Raw genomic sequence first — 19,305 nt, 5'->3', positions numbered from 1 at the left:
GCCTTTTCTGTTCAGGAATCTGGCTGGCTGGTCTGTCCGTGCTTGACCGTTACATGGGTACAATCGATGACCCCTGGACCTGTGGGAATCCATCAATGGTGGAAAATCCCAATGCCCTCTCTTCCTGCACGGGTCCATCTGGCTCAAAATGGATGGAGACTCCCCACCCTCTGGAATAGAGCATTTGTGACCTGGCTGGTGGCATGATGAGCTGCCAACTGCAAGATGCCACCCAGGTCTGTGGCTGAGCTCTGGAACAAGGCAGATGCATAAAAATTCAGGGTGATAGTGACCTTGATGGCTGCAGGTAGGGGACTGACATGGGGACCACAAGACATCAGGTCATTATGGACCATAGCGCAAATCTCCAAGGCCATCTTCCTGGAAAGGGTCAATCTCCTTCAGCAATGGCGCTCTGTCATTTGAAAGTAGCTGACACACATGCAAGTCACCCAATGTCTTGGGTAGCATCGTCTTCCCCTTGCAGACCCTCGCTGTGCTCCTCTGGCCTCCTAACCACGAGGATGAATCTGCTGAAGCTCCTCCTCTCTACTCTGTCCAATGTCAGAGTAACCTGCTCCCATTTCAACTCCCTCACCTGTCACTTGTTCGTTCACCAGGGATTCCTCTACCAGCCTCTGCTGCCCATGTGATATCCACAGCCTCACGTCCCATTCACTGGTCACAGACACCAGCTGATCAACACCAGCGATTACAAATCTATTCCAGCAACTTAGTTTAAATCTTCTATTTCACTCCACCGTTGAGCAATGCATCCATTAGTACTCATGACACTCGCTGTGCTCCTGATAGCTACACACTAACGTATCCCAGACCCTTGTTTTTTCCCCATGTCCCACAATTGACCAGCTGTTTGAGATTTTCAGTGACTGTTAATGAGCTCCACAATCAGGATGGTATATCCTTACCTGTTGCTCCTTCTGGAGTTACAGAACATGATGAATGGAGAATATGAGCCGGTGATTAACTAGCTCCCACCCTTGAGGAATTAACACTCCCTCAGGGCCATTCTGATTCAAAAAAAGCTTAACAATCTGTTAATTGGAAATGTGTGGCTCCACCTTCTCCACCCTCCCTTTGAAAATCTGGTCACATTCTGAAGGCACTCGGGTGTCAGTGACACCATCTGAGAACGCAGCTTCCAACATGCACCCACAGCCCAACTTCGCCCTCACAAGTCTTTGAAAATCCAGCCTCAAGTGTCAGAGAGAAAGGAGAAAAAAAGAGCTGGCGATGGTGAGGGGATGGTTATCAGGAGGAAGAAAGACAAAGAAGGAGGGAAGTGGTAGGGAAAGAACAATAGAACACGGAGTGACTGATAAATAGAGAGAAAATTGGGGGGGGGGGCAGTGCACAGAAAGAAAAATGGAATATTGGGGTTTGTGAGAGAGTAAACAGACTGATGGAGGGAGTGAGAAAATGCATTGATGGAAATCTCTGGATGTAGAATAAAATGACAGACAGATAGAAAGAGAAAGGGTCTGAGGAGAAACGGAGGGATACATGGCACATGCAAGTCCCAACATGTAGCCCTTGTAGGGGTGTGAGCTCAGGATGACTGAGCTGGAAGGATTATAGTTCATGAATTAGTGAAGATCCATAAGCAGCTGTGTGTTAGGATTGAGCACAATAAATAATATAAAATATAAAATTAGAAAAAGAGTCTTCATTTGATACAAAGCCTTCAGCTGAGCGGTGTGCACAAGGCTGTGCCCAGTTTTCATCCCTTCCAATGGTTTAGGGGAGCAGTATTTCATTCATCAAACTCTATACTTTTGTAACAATCCTCCCCCACTCCCCCCTCCAATCCTCCCCCACTCCCCCCCTCCAATCCTCCCCCACTCCCCCCTCCAATCCTCCCCCACTCCCCCCTCCAATCCTCCCCCCGCTCCCCCCTCCAATCCTCCCCCACTCCCCCCTCCAATCCTCCCTCCTCCAATCCTCCCCCACTCCCCCCAATCCTCCCCCACTCCCCCCTCCAATCCTCCCCCACTCCCCCCTCCAATCCTCCCCCGCTCCCCCCTCCAATCCTCCCCCGCTCCCCCCTCCAATCCTCCCCCACTCCCCCCTCCAATCCTCCCCCACTCCCCCCTCCAATCCTCCCCACTCCCCCTCCAATCCTCCCCCACTCCCCCCTCCAATCCTCCCCCACTCCCCCCAATCCTCCCCCACTCCCCCCTCCAATCCTCCCCCACTCCCCCCTCCAATCCTCCCCCACTCCCCCCTCCAATCCTCCCCCGCTCCCCCCTCCAATCCTCCCCCACTCCCCCCTCCAATCCTCCCCCACTCCCCCCTCCAATCCTCCCCCACTCCCCCCTCCAATCCTCCCCCACTCCCCCAATCCTCCCCCACTCCCCCCTCCAATCCTCCCCCCTCCAATCCTCCCCCACTCCCCCCTCCAATCCTCCCCCACTCCCCCCTCCAATCCTCCCCACTCCCCCCTCCAATCCTCCCCCACTCCCCCCTCCAATCCTCCCCCACTCCCCCCTCCAATCCTCCCCCACTCCCCCTCCAATCCTCCCCCACTCCCCCCTCCAATCCTCCCCCACTCCCCCCTCCAATCCTCCCCCACTCCCCCCTCCAAACCTCCCCACTCCCCCTCCAATCCTCCCCCACTCCCCCCTCCAATCCTCCCTCCTCCAATCCTCCCCCACTCCCCCCTCCAATCCTCCCCCACTCCCCCCTCCAATCCTCCCCACTCCCCCCTCCAATCCTCCCTCCTCCAATCCTCCCCCACTCCCCCCTCCAATCCTCCCCCGCTCCCCCCTCCAATCCTCCCCCACTCCCCCCTCCAATCCTCCCCCCTCCAATCCTCCCCCGCTCCCCCCTCCAATCCTCCCCCGCTCCCCCCTCCAATCCTCCCCCACTCCCCCCTCCAATACTCCCCCACTCCCCCCTCCAATCCTCCCCCACTCCCCCCTCCAATCCTCCCCCGCTCCCCCCTCCAAACCTCCCCCACTCCCCCCTCCAATCCTCCCCCGCTCCCCCCTCCAATCCTCCCCCTCCAATCCTCCCCCACTCCCCCCTCCAATCCTCCCCCACTCCCCCCTCCAATCCTCCCCCACTCCCCCCTCCAATCCTCCCCCACTCCTCCCTCCAATCCTCCCCCGCTCCCCCCTCCAATCCTCCCCCACTCCCCCCTCCAATCCTCCCCCACTCCCCCCTCCAATCCTCCCCCACTCCCCCCTCCAATCCTCCCCCACTCCCCCCTCCAATCCTCCCCCACTCCCCCTCCAATCCTCCCCCGCTCCCCCCTCCAATCCTCCCCCGCTCCCCCCCCAATCCTCCCCCACTCCCCCCTCCAATCCTCCCCCACTCCCCCCTCCAATCCTCCCCCGCTCCCCCCAATCCTCCCCCGCTCCCCCCTCCAATCCTCCCCCACTCCCCCCTCCAATCCTCCCCCACTCCCCCCTCCAATCCTCCCCCACTCCCCCCTCCAATCCTCCCCCCTCCAATCCTCCCCCACTCCCCCCTCCAATCCTCCCCCACTCCCCCCTCCAATCCTCCCCCACTCCCCCCTCCAATCCTCCCCCACTCCCCCCTCCATCCTCCCCCCTCCAATCCTCCCCCACTCCCCCCTCCAATCCTCCCCCACTCCCCCCAATCCTCCCCCACTCCCCCCTCCAATCCTCCCCCACTCCCCCCTCCAATCCTCCCCCACTCCCCCCTCCAATCCTCCCCCACTCCCCCCTCCAATCCTCCCCCACTCCCCCCTCCAATCCTCCCCCCTCCAATACTCCCCCACTCCCCCCTCCAATCCTCCCCCACTCCCCCCTCCAATCCTCCCCCACTCCCCCTCCAATCCATCCTCCTCCTCCAATCCTCCCCCACTCCCCCCTCCAATCCTCCCCCTCCGGCCAAATACTCCCCCACTCCCCCCTCCAATCCTCCCCCACTCCCCCCTCCAATCCTCCCCCACTTTCCCCCCTCCAATCCTCCCCCTCCAATACTCCCCCACTCCCCCCTCCAGATCCTCCCCCCTCCCCCTCCAATCCTCCCCCACTCCCCCCTCCAATCCTCCCCCGCTCCCCCCTCCAATCCTCGCCCCGCTCCCCCTCCAATCCTCCCCCACTCCCTCCTCCAATCCTCCCCCCTCCAATCCTCCCCCACTCCCCCCTCCAATCCTCCCCCCTCCAATCCTCCCCCACTCCCCCTCCAATCCGCCCCCACCACTCCCCCCTCCAATCCTCCCCCACTCTCCCCCCTCCAATCTTCCCCCACTCCCCCCTCCAATCCTCCCCCCGCTCCCCCCTCCAATCCTCCCCCACTCCCCCCTCCAATCCTCCCCCACTCCCCCCTCCAATCCTCCCCCACTCCCCCCTCCAATCCTCCCCCACTCCCCCCTCCAATCCTCCCCCCCTCCAATCCTCCCCCACTCCCCCCTCCAATCCTCCCCCACTCCCCCCAATCCTCCCCCACTCCCCCCTCCAATCCTCCCCCACTCCCCCCTCCAATCCTCCCCCACTCCCCCCTCCAATCCTCCCCCACTCCCCCCTCCAATCCTCCCCCACTCCCCCCTCCAATCCTCCCCCGCTCCCCCCAATCCTCCCCCACTCCCCCCTCCAATCCTCCCCCACTCCCCCCTCCAATCCTCCCCCACTCCCCCCTCCAATCCTCCCCCACTCCCCCCTCCAATCCTCCCCCGCTCCCCCCAATCCTCCCCCACTCCCCCCTCCAATCCTCCCCCACTCCCCCCTCCAATCCTCCCCCACTCCCCCTCCAATCCTCCCCCACTCCCCCCTCCAATCCTCCCCCACTCCCCCCTCCAATCCTCCCCCACTCCCCCCTCCAATCCTCCCCCACTCCCCCCTCCAATCCTCCCCCACTCCCCCCTCCAATCCTCCCCCACTCCCCCTCCAATCCTCCCCCACTCCCCCCTCCAATCCTCCCCCACTCCCCACAATCCTCCCCCACTCCCCCCAATCCTCCCCCACTCCCTCCAATCCTCCCCCACTCCCCCCTCCAATCCTTCCCCACTCCCCCCTCCAATCCTCCCCCACTCCCTCCAATCCTCCCCCACTCCCCCCTCCAATCCTCCCCCACTCCCCCCTCCAATCCTCCCCACTCCCCCCTCCAATCCTCCCCCACTCCCCCCATCCTCCCCCACTCCCCCCTCCAATCCTCCCCCACTCCCCCCTCCAATCCTCCCCCACTCCCCCCTCCAATCCTCCCCCACTCCCCCCTCCAATCCTCCCCCACTCCCCCCTCCAATCCTTCCCCACTCCCCCCTCCAATCCTCCCCCACTCACTCCAATCCTCCCCCACTCCCCCCTCCAATCCTCCCCCACTCCCCCCTCCAATCCTCCCCCACTCCCCCCTCCAATCCTCCCCCACTCCCCCCTCCAATCCTCCCCCACTCCCCCCAATCCTCCCCCACTCCCCCCTCCAATCCTCCCCCACTCCCCCTCCAATCCTCCCCCACTCCCCCCTCCAATCCTCCCCCACTCCCCCCTCCAATCCTCCCCCACTCCCCCCTCCAATCCTCCCCCACTCCCCCCTCCAATCCTCCCCCACTCCCCCCAATCCTCCCCCACTCCCCCCTCCAATCCTCCCCCACTCCCCCCTCCAATCCTCCCCCACTCCCCCCTCCAATCCTCCCCCACTCCCCCCTCCAATCCTCCCCACTCCCCCCTCCAATCCTCCCCCGCTCCCCCCTCCAATCCTCCCCCACTCCCCCCTCCAATCCTCCCCCACTCCCCCCTCCAATCCTCCCCCACTCCCCCCTCCAATCCTCCCCCACTCCCCCCTCCAATCCTCCCCCACTCCCCCCCCCAATCCTCCCCCACTCCCCCCTCCAATCCTCCCCCACTCCCCCCTCCAATCCTTCCCCACTCCCCCCTCCAATCCTCCCCCACTCCCTCCAATCCTCCCCCACTCCCCCCTCCAATCCTCCCCCACTCCCCCCTCCAATCCTCCCCCACTCCCCCCTCCAATCCTCCCCCACTCCCCCTCCAATCCTCCCCCACTCCCCCCAATCCTCCCCCACTCCCCCCTCCAATCCTCCCCCACTCCCCCTCCAATCCTCCCCCACTCCCCCCTCCAATCCTCCCCCACTCCCCCCTCCAATCCTCCCCCACTCCCCCCTCCAATCCTCCCCCACTCCCCCCTCCAATCCTCCCCCACTCCCCCCAATCCTCCCCCACTCCCCCCTCCAATCCTCCCCCACTCCCCCCTCCAATCCTCCCCACTCCCCCCTCCAATCCTCCCCCACTCCCCCCTCCAATCCTCCCCCACTCCCCCCTCCAATCCTCCCCCGCTCCCCCCTCCAATCCTCCCCCACTCCCCCCTCCAATCCTCCCCCACTCCCCCCTCCAATCCTCCCCCACTCCCCCCTCCAATCCTCCCCCACTCCCCCCTCCAATCCTCCCCCACTCCCCCCCCCAATCCTCCCCCACTCCCCCCTCCAATCCTCCCCCACTCCCCCCTCCAATCCTCCCCCACTCCCCCCTCCAATCCTCCCCCGCTCCCCCCTCCAATCCTCCCCTGACCCCCTCCAATCCTCCCCCACTCCCCCCTCCAATCCTCCCCCACTCCCCCCTCCAATCCTCCCCCACTCCCCCCTCCAATCCTCCCCCACTCCCCCCTCCAATCCTCCCCCACTCCCCCCTCCAATCCTCCCCCACCCCCCCTCCAATCCTCCCCTGACCCCCTCCAATCCTCCCCCACTCCCCCCTCCAATCCTCCCCCGCCCCCTCCAATCCTCCCCCACTCCCCCCTCCAATCCTCCCCCACTCCCCCCTCCAATCCTCCCCCGCCCCCTCCAATCCTCCCCCACTCCCCCCTCCAATTCTCCCCCGCTCCCCCTCCAATCCTCCCCCCTCCAATCCTCCCCCACTCCCCTCTCTAATTCTCCCCTGCCTCACTCAATCTTTTCCTGTACACCCCCAGATCTCCCCTTCACCCCTCTCCCCCCAGTCCTCCCCAACTCCCCCAGCCCACTCCTGCACTGAGACACTGAGTATGACTATCCACTCTGATAAGATATTAGAAAAATGACCTTTAAAAATTTGCTATCTCTCAGTGATGTCAATGAAAGCTTTGATGTGCCTAAAAGGATGGGAACATTTTCTCCAGAACATTGGCTCCCGGGTAAAAAGAAAGCTTTTGTCCCTGTCTCTGCATTCACGTTGTTCCATCAGTGGATCATTGTGTCCAGCCGAACAGCTTCCAGTTCTGGGGCTGGCTGCACTTTATTGCAATGTCTAACATTCATTTAATCAAATCACACTGACAAAGGTTACAGTCTGATTCCAAACATGGTTTCTGAGTCTCAGGACTCCCCAGGTTGCAGGACAGTCTCGTAGGTCCATGTGACTATGCAGTTTCTCAGCGATGCTCTGGCATCAAACTCTCACATGTTTTGCCTTTGATGCAAATGTTGTAAATTCTGGTGTGGTCAGAATATTCTGTAGCCTGCTTAAAATTCCCAAAATGCAATCTCAGTGACTGAAGCATCCTGTAGAACAGAGAGTCAGAAAATGACTCCCTTTACATTCATGTTAAGTGATGGACTGAGTTACTGGCCCAGTGAAGTCACGTCTTCTCCCCTCCTCTCCTGCCATGCCCAGGAACCTCTGTAACAACGCCCCTGCCCAGGAGCCTCTGTAACAACCCCCCTGCCCAGGAGCCTCTGTAACACCCCCCCTGCCCAGGAACCTCTGTAACACCCCCCCTGCCCAGGAACCTCTGTAACACCCACCCCCTGCCCAGGAACCTCTGTAACACCCACCCCACACCGCCCAGGAACCTCTGTAACACCCCCCCTGCCCAGGAACCTCTGTAACACCCCCCCTGCCCAGGAACCTCTGTAACACCCCCCCTGCCCAGGAACCTCTGTAACACCCCCCCTGCCCAGGAACCTCTGTAACACCCCCCCTGCCCAGGAACCTCTGTAACACCCCCCCTGCCCAGGAACCTCTGTAACACCCACCCCACACCGCCCAGGAACCTCTGTAACACCCCCCCTGCCCAGGAACCTCTGTAACACCCCCACTGCCCAGGAACCTCTGTAACACCCCCCCACCCCGCCCAGGGACCTCTGTAACACCCCCCCCACCCCACCCAGGAACCTCTGTAACACCCCCCCCAACTCCGCCCAGGAACCTCTGTAACACCCCCCACCACCCCACCCAGGAACCTCTGTAACACCCCCCCTGCCCAGGAACCTCCGTAACAGCCCCCCCAACTCCACCGAGGAACCTCTGTAACACCCCCCCTGCCCAGGAACCTCTGTAACACCCCCCCACCCCGCCCAGGAACGTCTGTAACACCCCCCCTGCTCAGGAACCTCCGTAACAGCCCCCCCACCCCGCCCAGGAACGTCTGTAACACCCCCCCTGCCCAGGAACCTCTGTAACATCCCCCCCTGCCCACCCAGGAACCTCTGTAACACCCCCCCCACCCCACCCAGGAACCTCTGTAACATCCCCCCCACCCCACCCAGGAACCTCTGTAACATCCCCCCCACCCCACCCAGGAACCTCTGTAACACCCCCCCCTGCTCAGGAACCTCTGTAACACCCCCCCCACCCCACCCAGGAACCTCTGTAACACCCCCCCCTGCTCAGGAACCTCTGTAACACCCCCCCCGCCCAGGAACCTCTGTAACACCCGCCCCACCCCGCCCAGGAACGTCTGTAACACCCTCCCCACCCCGCCCAGGAACCTCTGTAACACACCCCCACCCCGCCCAGGAACCTCTGTAACACCCCCCCCTGCCCAGGAACCTCTGTAACACCCCCCCCCTCCACCCAGGAACCTTTAACACCCCCCCCACCCCACCCAGGAACCTCTGTAACACCCCCCCACCCCACCCAGGAATGTCTGTAACATCCCCCCACCCAGGAACCTCTGTAACACCCCCCCACCCAGGAACCTCTGTAACACACCCCCACCCAGGAGCCTCTGTAACACCCCCCCACCCCACCCAGGAACCTCTGTAACACCCCCCCACCCCGCCCAGGAACCTCTGTAACACCCCCCCCTGCCCAGGAACCTCTGTAACACCCCCCCCGCCCAGGAACCTCTGTAACACCCCCCCCACCCCGCCCAGGAACCTCTGTAACACCCCCCCCACCCCACCCAGGAACCTTTAACACCCCCCCCACCTCGCCCAGGAACCTCTGTAACACCCCCCCTGCCCAGGAACCTCTGTAACACCCCCCCCACCCCGCCCAGGAACCTCTGTAACACCCCCACTGCCCAGGAACCTCTGTAACACCCCCCCCTGCCCAGGAACCTCTGTAACACCCCCCCCTGCCCAGGAACCTCTGTAACACCCCCCCCACCCAGGAACCTCTGTAACACCCCCCACACCTCGCCCAGGAACCTCTGTAACACGCCCACTGCCCAGGAACCTCTGTAACACCCCCCCCGCCCAGGAACCTCTGTAACACCCCCCCCACCCCACCCAGGAAACTCTGTAACACCCCCCCACCCCGCCCAGGAACCTCTGTAACACCCCCCCACCTCGCCCAGGAACCTCTGTAACACCCCCCCACCCTGTCCAGGAACTTCTGTAACACCCCCCCTCCACCCCGCCCAGGAACTTCTGTAACACCCCCCCCTGCCCAGGAACCTCTGTAACACCCCCCCCACCCCGCCCAGGAACCTCTGTAACACCCCCACTGCCCAGGAACCTCTGTAACACCCCCCCCACCCCACCCAGGAACCTCTGTAACACCCCCCCCACCCCGCCCAGGAACCTCTGTAACACCCCCACTGCCCAGGAACCTCTGTAACACCCCCCACCACCCCACCCAGGAACCTCTGTAACACCCCCCGCCACCCCACCCAGGAACCTCTGTAACACCCCCCCCTGCCCAGGAACCTCTGTAACACCCCCCCTGCCCAGGAACCTCTGTAACACCCCCCCCACCCTGCACAGGAACCTCTGTAACACCCCCCCCCACCCAGGAACGTCTGTAACACCCCCACCGCACCCAGGAACCTCTGTAACAGCCCCCCCCACCCCACCCAGCAACGTCTGTAACACCCCCCCACCCCGCCCAGGAACCTCTGTAACACCCCCCCCACCCCGCCCAGGAACCTCTGTAACACCCCCATCTGCTCAGGAACCTCTGTAACACCCCCCCACCCAGGAACCTCTGTAACACCCCCCCACCCAGGAACCTCTGTAACACCCCCCCCACCCCGCCCAGGAACCTCTGTAACACCCCCCCCCCTGCCCAGGAACCTCTGTAACACCCCCCCACCCCACCCAGGAACCTCTGTAACACCCCCCCCACCTCGCCCAGGAACCTCTGTAACACCCCCCCCACCTCGCCCAGGAACCTCTGTAACACCCCCCCCACCCTGTCCAGGAACTTCTGTAACACCCCCCCCTGCCCAGGAACCTCTGTAACACCCCCACTGCCCAGGAACCTCTGTAACACCCCCCCCACCCCACCCAGGAACCTCTGTAACACCCCCCCACCCCACCCAGGAACCTCTGTAACACCCCCCCCACCCCACCCAGGAACCTCTGTAACACCCCCCGCCACCCCACCCAGGAACCTCTGTAACACCCCCCCTGCCCAGGAACCTCTGTAACACCCCCCCCACCCCGCACAGGAACCTCTGTAACACCCCCACCGCACCCAGGAACCTCTGTAACACCCCCCCCACCCCGCCCAGGAACCTCTGTAACACCCCCATCTGCTCAGGAACCTCTGTAACACCCCCCCACCCAGGAACCTCTGTAACACCCCCCCCACCCAGGAACCTCTGTAACACCCCCCCACCCAGGAACCTCTGTAACACCCCCCCCACCCCGCCCAGGAACCTCTGTAACACCCCCCCCCCCTGCCCAGGAACCTCTGTAACACCCCCCCACCCCACCCAGGAACCTCTGTAACACCCCCCCCACCCAGGAACCTCTGTAACACACCCCCCACCCTGTCCAGGAACCTCTGTAACACCCCCCCCTGCCCAGGAACCTCTGTAACACCCCCCCCTGCCCAGGAACCTCTGTAACACCCCCCCCCGCCCAGGAACCTCTGTAACATCCCCCCCTGCCCAGTAACCTCTGTAACGCCCCCCCCCACCCCACCCAGGAACCTCTGTAACACCCCCCCTGCCCAGGAACCTCTGTAACACCCCCCCCGCCCAGGAACCTCTGTAACACCCCCCCCCTGCCCAGGAACCTCTGTAACACCCCCCCCCACCCAGGAACCTCTGTAACACCCCCCCACCCGGGAACCTCTGTAACGCCCCCCCCACCCCGCCCAGGAACCTCTGTAACACCCCCCCCACCCCACCCAGGAAACTCTGTAACAACCCCCCTGCCCAGGAACCTCTGTTACACCCCCCCCACCCCACCCAGTAACCTCTGTAACACCCCCCCCACCCCACCCAGTAACCTCTGTAACAACCCCCCACCAACCCAGGAACCTCTGTAACACCCCCCCCACCCCACCCAGTAACCTCTGTAACACCCCCCCCTGCCCAGGAACCTCTGTAACACCCCCCCCGCCCAGGAACCTCTGTAACACCCCCACTGCCCAGGAACCTCTGTAACACCCCCCCCACCTCGCCCAGGGATGTCTGTAACACCCCCCACCACCCCACCCAGGAACCTCTGTAACACGCCCACTGCCCAGGAACCTCTGTAACACCCCCCCCACCCCACCCAGGAAACTCTGTAACACCCCCCCACCCCGCCCAGGAACCTCTGTAACACCCCCACTGCCCAGGAACCTCTGTAACACCCCCCCCACCTCGCCCAGGGATGTCTGTAACACCCCCCACCACCCCACCCAGGAACCTCTGTAACACGCCCACTGCCCAGGAACCTCTGTAACACCCCCGCCCCCCACCCAGGACCCTCTGTAACACCCCCCCCACCCCGCCCAGTAACCTCTGTAACAACCCCCCCTGCCCAGGAACCTCTGTAACACCCCCCCCACCCAGGAACCTCTGTAACACCCACCCACCCACCCCACCCAGGAACGTCTGTAACACCCCCCGCCACCCCGCCCAGGAACCTCTGTAACACCCCCCCCTGCCCAGGAACCTCTGTAACACCCCCACTGCCCAGGAACCTCTGTAACACCCCCCCCACCCCGCCCAGGAACCTCTGTAACACCCCCACTGCCCAGGAACCTCTGTAACACCCCCCCCCTCCACCCAGGAACCTTTAACACCCCCCCCACCCCACCCAGGAACCTCTGTAACACCCCCCCACCCACCCAGGAACCTCTGTAACACCCACCACACCCCACCCAGGAACCTCTGTAACACCCCCCCTCCCACCCAGGAACCTCTGTAACACCCACCACACCCCACCCAGGAACCTCTGTAACACCCCCCCACCCCACCCAGGAACCTCTGTAACACCCCCCCACCCCGCCCAGGAACCTCTGTAACACCCCCCCCCTCCACCCAGGAACCTTTAACACCCCCCCCACCCCACCCAGGAACCTCTGTAACACCCGCCCCACCCCTGCCCAGGAACCTCTGTAACACCCGCCCCACCCCTGCCCAGGAACCTCTGTAACACCCCCCCTCCACCCAGGAACCTTTAACACCCCCCCCACCCCACCCAGGAACCTCTGTAACACCCGCCCCACCCCTGCCCAGGAACCTCTGTAACACCCGCCCCACCCCTGCCCAGGAACCTCTGTAACACCCCCACTGCCCAGGAACCTCTGTAACACCCCCCCCACCCCGCCCAGGAACCTCTGTAACACCCCCACTGCCCAGGAACCTCTGTAACACCCCCCCCCACTGCCCAGGAACCTCTGTAACACCCCCACTGCCCAGGAACCTCTGTAACACCCCCCCCTGCCCAGGAACCTCTGTAACACCCCCCCCACCCCACCCAGGAACCTCTGTAACACCCCCCCCACCCCGCCCAGGAACCTCTGTAACACCCCCCCCTGCCCAGGAACCTCTGTAACACCCCCCCACCCCGCCCAGGAACCTCTGTAACAACCCCCCCCTGCCCAGGAACCTCTGTAACACCCCCCACCCCGCCCAGGAACCTCTGTAACACCCCCCTTGCTCAGGAACCTCTGTAACACCCCCCACTGCCCAGGAACCTCTGTAACACCCCCCCCACCCCACCCAGGATCCTCTGTAACACCCCCCCCTGCCCAGGAACCTCTGTAACACCCCCCCACCCCACCCAGGATCCTCTGTAACACCCCCCCCCCACCCCGCCCAGGAACCTCTGTAACACCCCCCCCACCCCGCCCAGGAACCTCTGTAACACCCCCCCCACCCCGCCCAGGAACCTCTGTAACCCCCCCCCTGCCCAGGAACCTCTCTAACACCCCCCCTGCCCAGGTGCCCGTTGTGTCTCCTGCCCAGGAGCTCTTTAATACCCACCGCCCAGGCAGTTCTTTATTAACCCTGGTAACTACGGGGTTTTTTCCCAGAGGTCTTGACTTTTGCCCTCCTGTTTTTCTCAGGATTGCATGATGATGAAGATGTAAAATTCATGTTGAAAGGCAGCAAGTTAAAAAAAGTCAAATCGGGTACATGGAAGAAAAACCGATGGTTGAAACTGCAGGAGGATGGGCTTTCCATCTGGTGTGAGTCCAGGAATAAGGCACCCACCTGTAAGTATCTCAATGTGGACACTGCAGCAGGTATATCACTGCTTTAGTGATCATGGGTTATCCTGGTAAATCCAGGACAGACATGGATCGAGTGGAGAATAGGTCAGCTTCAACATCCGCTTCCTGTGAATCCCCGAGAAAGCACAGGTCTATTGTTAATAACATTTTTGGCATTTCTGGAATTCATCCACACATGAAGCTCTGAATTCCTCTTCCTCTGATATCACTGGGTTTGCTGTATATGCCTTCACCACTATTCTGCCTTCAAGCCTTCTATTCTGACCAGCAACTGGACTGTTTTGAAATCTGGTAACCATCCCATATCTAAGCTTAGGAGGAATATCTCATTTGCTGCAGGAAGGCTGAAAGGAATGACTGTTACTCCCAGAATTTTTTTTTTAAAGCAGCAGATATCTGATCCAATGAAATCTCCCTCTCCAAGAACTGCATGCTAGTTAGGACCAGCTGCCTTTCCAGATGAGACACCTTAGCACAAGCTCGGAATTTAAATGTTGGCACTGATCCAGAGATTCCCAACATGAAATCGCTGAATGCCTTGTTAAAGTCCATGATACGTTCTTTTATGAAATGACTGTTTACTTTTTGAAAGCTATCCAATTCTGACCATGTTCCCTTTCCATCCAGGAATTCTGTTAGAAAGCCCAAACCTTTATCACTAACCAACATTCATCTCAAAGAATACTTCGTTTCCAGTTTTGCTTCATGCAGCAAGTGACAATGCCAAAGCTACACCTTGTTTTCTCTTTGGTAACATAGTAATCCGTGAGCACATATCTCCTTCATATAGCTCATTTGGTGATAGTGGTTCAGACCTGAAAACATTGGACGATTTGAACCTGTTTTCTGTCATTTTCCTCAATGGCCACTAAGATTTTAATGTTATGTCTGAAAGAAAAAGAAACATTTGAGCTTCCACCTCCACATTTACAGAACTGCCCCCTGCTGCATGTCAAACTGAGATAGTTAGACAGTGTAGACAGGAGCCCAGTCTATTCATTTAGAAGCTTTTATTTACAGAGACACACAATGTAAATCTCCACCTCCAACAACCCCTCGTTCAGTCTGCTCCTTTACTCTTTTGAGTAAACCAGTGGAACAAAAATAAACTAATTAACAAATGAACAAATTACATTGACAGACCCTTAAAGAGTCACTGTAACAAAACTTTAAAGGAAACTCATCTAATCAAATTAAAATATCATTTTGGGGGCCAAAAGACACTCCAGCCCCCGTTGTGCCAGTGTTGTGCCCACTGGTCGCAGAAGGCCTCCAGCGGGCCAGTAGATACCATATACTCCCTCTCCAGGCACACTTGGCTGCAAAGGTAGCTGAGGAAGAGGGGCAGACAGTCGGGCTGGATGGCCCCCTTAACTGGCTGCTACCTGGACCTGTTAATGGCCACCTTGGCCAGGCCCAGGAGCAGGCAAATGAGGAGATCCTCCAACCTGACCACCCCCCTCCCTGCACCGGGTGGCCAAAGGTCAGGAGCGTGGGGCTGAAGTGCAGCCAAAATAAGAGGAACAGCCCCTTCAGATAGTCAAAAAGGGGCTGCAACCTCGCACAGTCTAGATACACATGGAACACAAACTCCTCAAGGCTGTGCCAAATACAGGCGGCCTGGGAGTCGGTGAACCAGGTTGCGCGAGTCTGCTGCATGCAACACCCAGTCTGCTCCGATATGAGCACAGGCGAGTCCCTGGTTCATACCAATCAGCTGAATATAATTAGCATCTAACTGATATACAGTTAAAGGCAAGAGTGGTAGTGTGAACTGGACAAGTGTTAGATTGGACTTGTGGCACACGAGAATAGTAAATGCTAAGGTTCTAGGGCATTGGGAAATCATTGCCTGGGCTGCAAGCTGACCATCTCAATTGGCTGCCTGTTGAGAAGCAGGCCTGCTTTGCTGTGTTGAGATTCCTGACCAGCCCATGAGTCCATTGCTAATCTCTTGTCTGATGTTTCAGTCTCGGTGATGGATATACGGGATGTCCAAGAGGGACATCAGTCAGAGGTGATGAAGAAACATGGTAACAGTTTCTCTGAGAAACAATGCTTCACCATCGTGTTTGTGGGCAGTCGGACCACCCTGGACTTGGTGGCAGCATCGGAGGAAGAAGGGAGGCGATGGGTTCAAGGGCTGAAAAAATTGATCAGAAGAGTCGAAAGCATGAGCCAGCGAGAAAAAATTGAACAATATCCTTTTATAAAAGTATTCTGACAAAACAAAATGGGGAAGGTCTAGGCCAAGCGGTAGATTGGGTTCCAACACTGTCATTATAGATCGAGAAGCTGATGTCACTGTAAATGTTTCTGGCTGTTGATGGCACTTAGCAGTCATTGTAAATCCAAAACAGCCTCCAACTTGGCAAAATTGGCCAAGGGAAAAACCAAGAACAAAAGACATTTGAGAAATAGAGGACCACACTGCAGAAATGACAGACAGAGCCTGATTCTGGGATTCCAGCTCCCATTCCTCCATCGGTAATTTCCATTGACACAGGATAAATGTGTGGATAGTGAGCCCGCACCCTGCACTCCTGACCTGGCCTGTTCCATGTAGGGGTAGACACCTCATATTCTCCCCCCACCAACCAACCTGCAATTTTTGTGAAGTCGAGCCAGCTTCTCAAGGACACATGGTTTGCAGCCCCTTAAAGGAGTTGTGAACCATAGTAGGGATTCAGGTACATTTTAAAAGGCCTTACCATGGCCCCATGTGAACTGTGTCAACAGAAACAGATAACCAAATATCTCTTTCTCTAATTGACCTTGTTATGAATGCTTGGCTGAGCTCCAAGTATCACTAATGCACTAACTCAGCAGGGGGTCTGTTTACACACACTGAAGTGGAGGGTTTGCTTTGATTGATTGGCATCTTTATGCTGTTATAATAACATGCAAGTTATTCTATCTTTGAACTTTTTGTTTCAATGTCCACATGTTTATTTGGACAAGATGAAGAGGTGTGAAGTAAGTTAAAGCTTCTGTTATTGATACTATAATGGCTCTGCCAAACAGACACTTTTATGGGGTTGTAAGAGCAGCAGTTTTTTTCAAAGATTTTTGAATGGGTGTTATGTTTAAGTGCATTTCAAGACTTACCATTATTATATAGCTCAGTGGTTCTATAGCGCATACAGGTGAGTGGGCATGGAGGATTCATGGGGGACAATGAAGGGACATGTAGGTGGCAGGGGGGGCATGAAGATTGGATGAAAAGTGAGGGAGTGTGAGGAGCAAGGACTAGACAATCTAATTGTCTTTAATGGAACAGGGACGATGTTCCAGAAATCCTAGATGGCACCTGAACTACTTCTGGGGTCTGTGGGATGGACTTGGTCCCACCCTGCCTCCCCGGAGTGAAAATCATGCGTGCGGGGGCCATTTGTAGGGAGACGGGTCTGCCGAGTCAGGAAGTTTCCCAACTTGAGCTTCCTGCCTTGATGGTGAAAATCCAGCCCCAAATATTCCTATTGCTACTGCAGAGGGTGTTTAGTATGGCCCAGGGTTATCTCTGTCTAATTTCACCTCTCCCTTCCTTGTTCTGTGATTAAGCAGCCAGCCATCTCATCCCAATAACCTGCTTTTTGCTGGATGCTCGGATCATGAAATCTTGTCTGATCCTTGTTCACAATTCGATTTGCCTGAAGTTTCTGTTTAAGTTTCCTTTGGTGGGGAGAATCCAGAGCAATGAGGAATCATCTTATAATTGGAGCCCAGCTGTTTGGGGTGATGTCAGGAAGCATTTCACACAAATGGCAGGGAAATCAGGAATTCTTTCCCCCAAAGAAGTGTTGAGACAGGGCGTGTCAATTATAAATTTCAAAAATGATATTTGCAGATTTTTGGCAAAGTCATTAAGAGACATTTGAATCAAGGTGAGAAAGATGGAGTTAAGAGTCAGATCAACCTCAATTGAATGGCAGAACAGACGCTAGAGGGGCTGAATGGCCTCATCTTGTTCCTATGTTGCTAAATTATGCTAAGTTAATGTTTTATGAGGGAACAGTTGGAGACCTGGTGACGCCAGATTCCAAATTGAGACACAAACAGTCTGATTGGGTTTTTTTTATGATACCAGCGGACCCATAAGTTAGAAATAATCACACTTTAGACTCAAAATGCTGGAGCTTCATCAAGTGTATTTCTTGCTGCTGTTCTCCATGTGGCTGGTGGGTTGTTAATTGGCACATGACTGCAGTGCAGCAGTAACGTATGATACCCTGGAAATGCAGTCCATGACATTTAGTTTCTAGCTCTTTACGAACACCTGGAAAATGGAAAATACATCTTGGAGAATGCAGGTTAAATCCCCCAATGAGTAATGGATAGTGTACAGGTGACACAGCCTCTTAAAGCAACTGGGTTCAGCAGCTGTTAATGAAAGAGGAATGATGTTAGAAGGAAGGAGAGGAAAGGCTTTTTTTTCCTCTTAAGCATTTCAGGCTGATTCCTATTAATTATTTTTCATTCATATGGCGTTTGTTCACAGCTCCACCAGTTGTAGCCTGGCCTAGTACAAACTTAACATGACCTTTTTTATATGCAATGCCCTGGTTATAAAATCTAGTTTCTCACTTGCTACCTACACTCACACCTTCAGACAGAATGCTTCCCATCTACCCTAGATGTCCCCACTTTTGTTTCATTTCAAGAATGTTCCAGGGATGAGAAACTTCAGTTTTGAAGATAGATTGTAGAAGTTGGGTCTCTTTGTTTTTCCCTTGGAGAATGGAAGGTTGAGAGGAGATTTGGTCAAGGTATTCAAAATTATGAGCGGCACTGATTTGATGTAATTGGTAAAATAAGCAAAAGCGATATGAATAAAAACTTTTGATGCAGCGAATGGTTTGGCTCTGGAATGCGTTGCCTGAGACTGTGACGGAGGCAAGTTCAATTGAGGCATTCAAGAGGGCATTATTGCCTGAAAAGAAACAATCTGCAGGATTATGGGAATAGGCAGGAGAGCGGCACTAGGTGAAATGCTCATTCAGAGAGCCAGTGCAGACATGATGGACTGAATGTACTCCTTCTGTGCTGTAACAATTCTGTGATTCTGATTCAGTGTCCCATGCCAATGGAACTGCCTGTGGGCAAATATATTTTAACCCAGAATAGTCTTGAACAGGCTATGGAAAGGAATGTTGGGGGAAAAAATCAATTGCTGTGCAGAGGCAGAGCTGTCAGTACCTGTTAGGGAAGAAATTTGACCTGTGCAGGGATGGAGAAGGAAGATAATAGTAGCTGCTCCAATGGAACTACAGATCAGACAGCTCGAATAACAGGTGCCAGATGCAAAATCACCCACTGTGAGACCTCTGGCCCATGTCAAGTTTCACCCCTGTGCAAGTAAAATGGCTTAAGAGAGCACATGAGCATGAATATTGGAGTTGATGTTGGCAGAAAGGTTCCTGACTCACTTGGTAAATTTATCCCGTGGTATCTAGCTCCAGAGCCTAAAACACCGAATCCACACAGGTATCCTCACGCTGAATCCACACAGGTATCCTCACACGAATCCACAAAGGTATCCTCACACTGAATCCACACAGGTATCCTCACTCTGAATCCACACAGGTATCCTCACACTGAATCCACAAAGGTATCCTCACTCTGAATCCACACTGGTATCCTCACTCTGAATCCACACAGGTATCCTCACACTGAATCCACACGGGTATCCTCACTCTGAATCCAC

The 19,305-nt window shown here is 57.4% G+C and overlaps 1 protein-coding gene and 1 non-coding gene across 3 annotated transcripts in view; both read left to right on the top strand.

The window, feature by feature from the left end:
* The window catches only part of LOC121269170 (1-phosphatidylinositol 4,5-bisphosphate phosphodiesterase delta-3-like), a 56,934-nt gene extending 38,486 nt beyond the window's left edge, over nt 1-18,448 (top strand). For both annotated transcript variants that reach the window (XM_041173689.1, XM_041173688.1), the window contains exons 2-3: nt 13,434-13,583; nt 15,572-18,448. In XM_041173689.1, the coding sequence (XP_041029623.1) occupies nt 13,434-13,583; nt 15,572-15,825 (404 nt within the window). In that variant the 3' untranslated portion in view covers nt 15,826-18,448. The remainder of the gene's footprint in view (nt 1-13,433; nt 13,584-15,571) is intronic.
* On the top strand, nt 907-1,036 carry LOC121269279. Its single transcript, XR_005941333.1, has one exon. It is a non-coding gene; the product is annotated as a U8 small nucleolar RNA (small nucleolar RNA).
* Nucleotides 18,449-19,305: the final 857 nt, after the last annotated feature.

The sequence above is a fragment of the Carcharodon carcharias genome, chromosome 23 (genome assembly GCF_017639515.1).
Source record: "Carcharodon carcharias isolate sCarCar2 chromosome 23, sCarCar2.pri, whole genome shotgun sequence".
NCBI lineage: Eukaryota > Metazoa > Chordata > Chondrichthyes > Lamniformes > Lamnidae > Carcharodon > Carcharodon carcharias.
The sequence above is the reverse complement of the archived record's forward strand: the minus strand, read 5'-3'. Positions and strand labels throughout refer to the sequence as shown.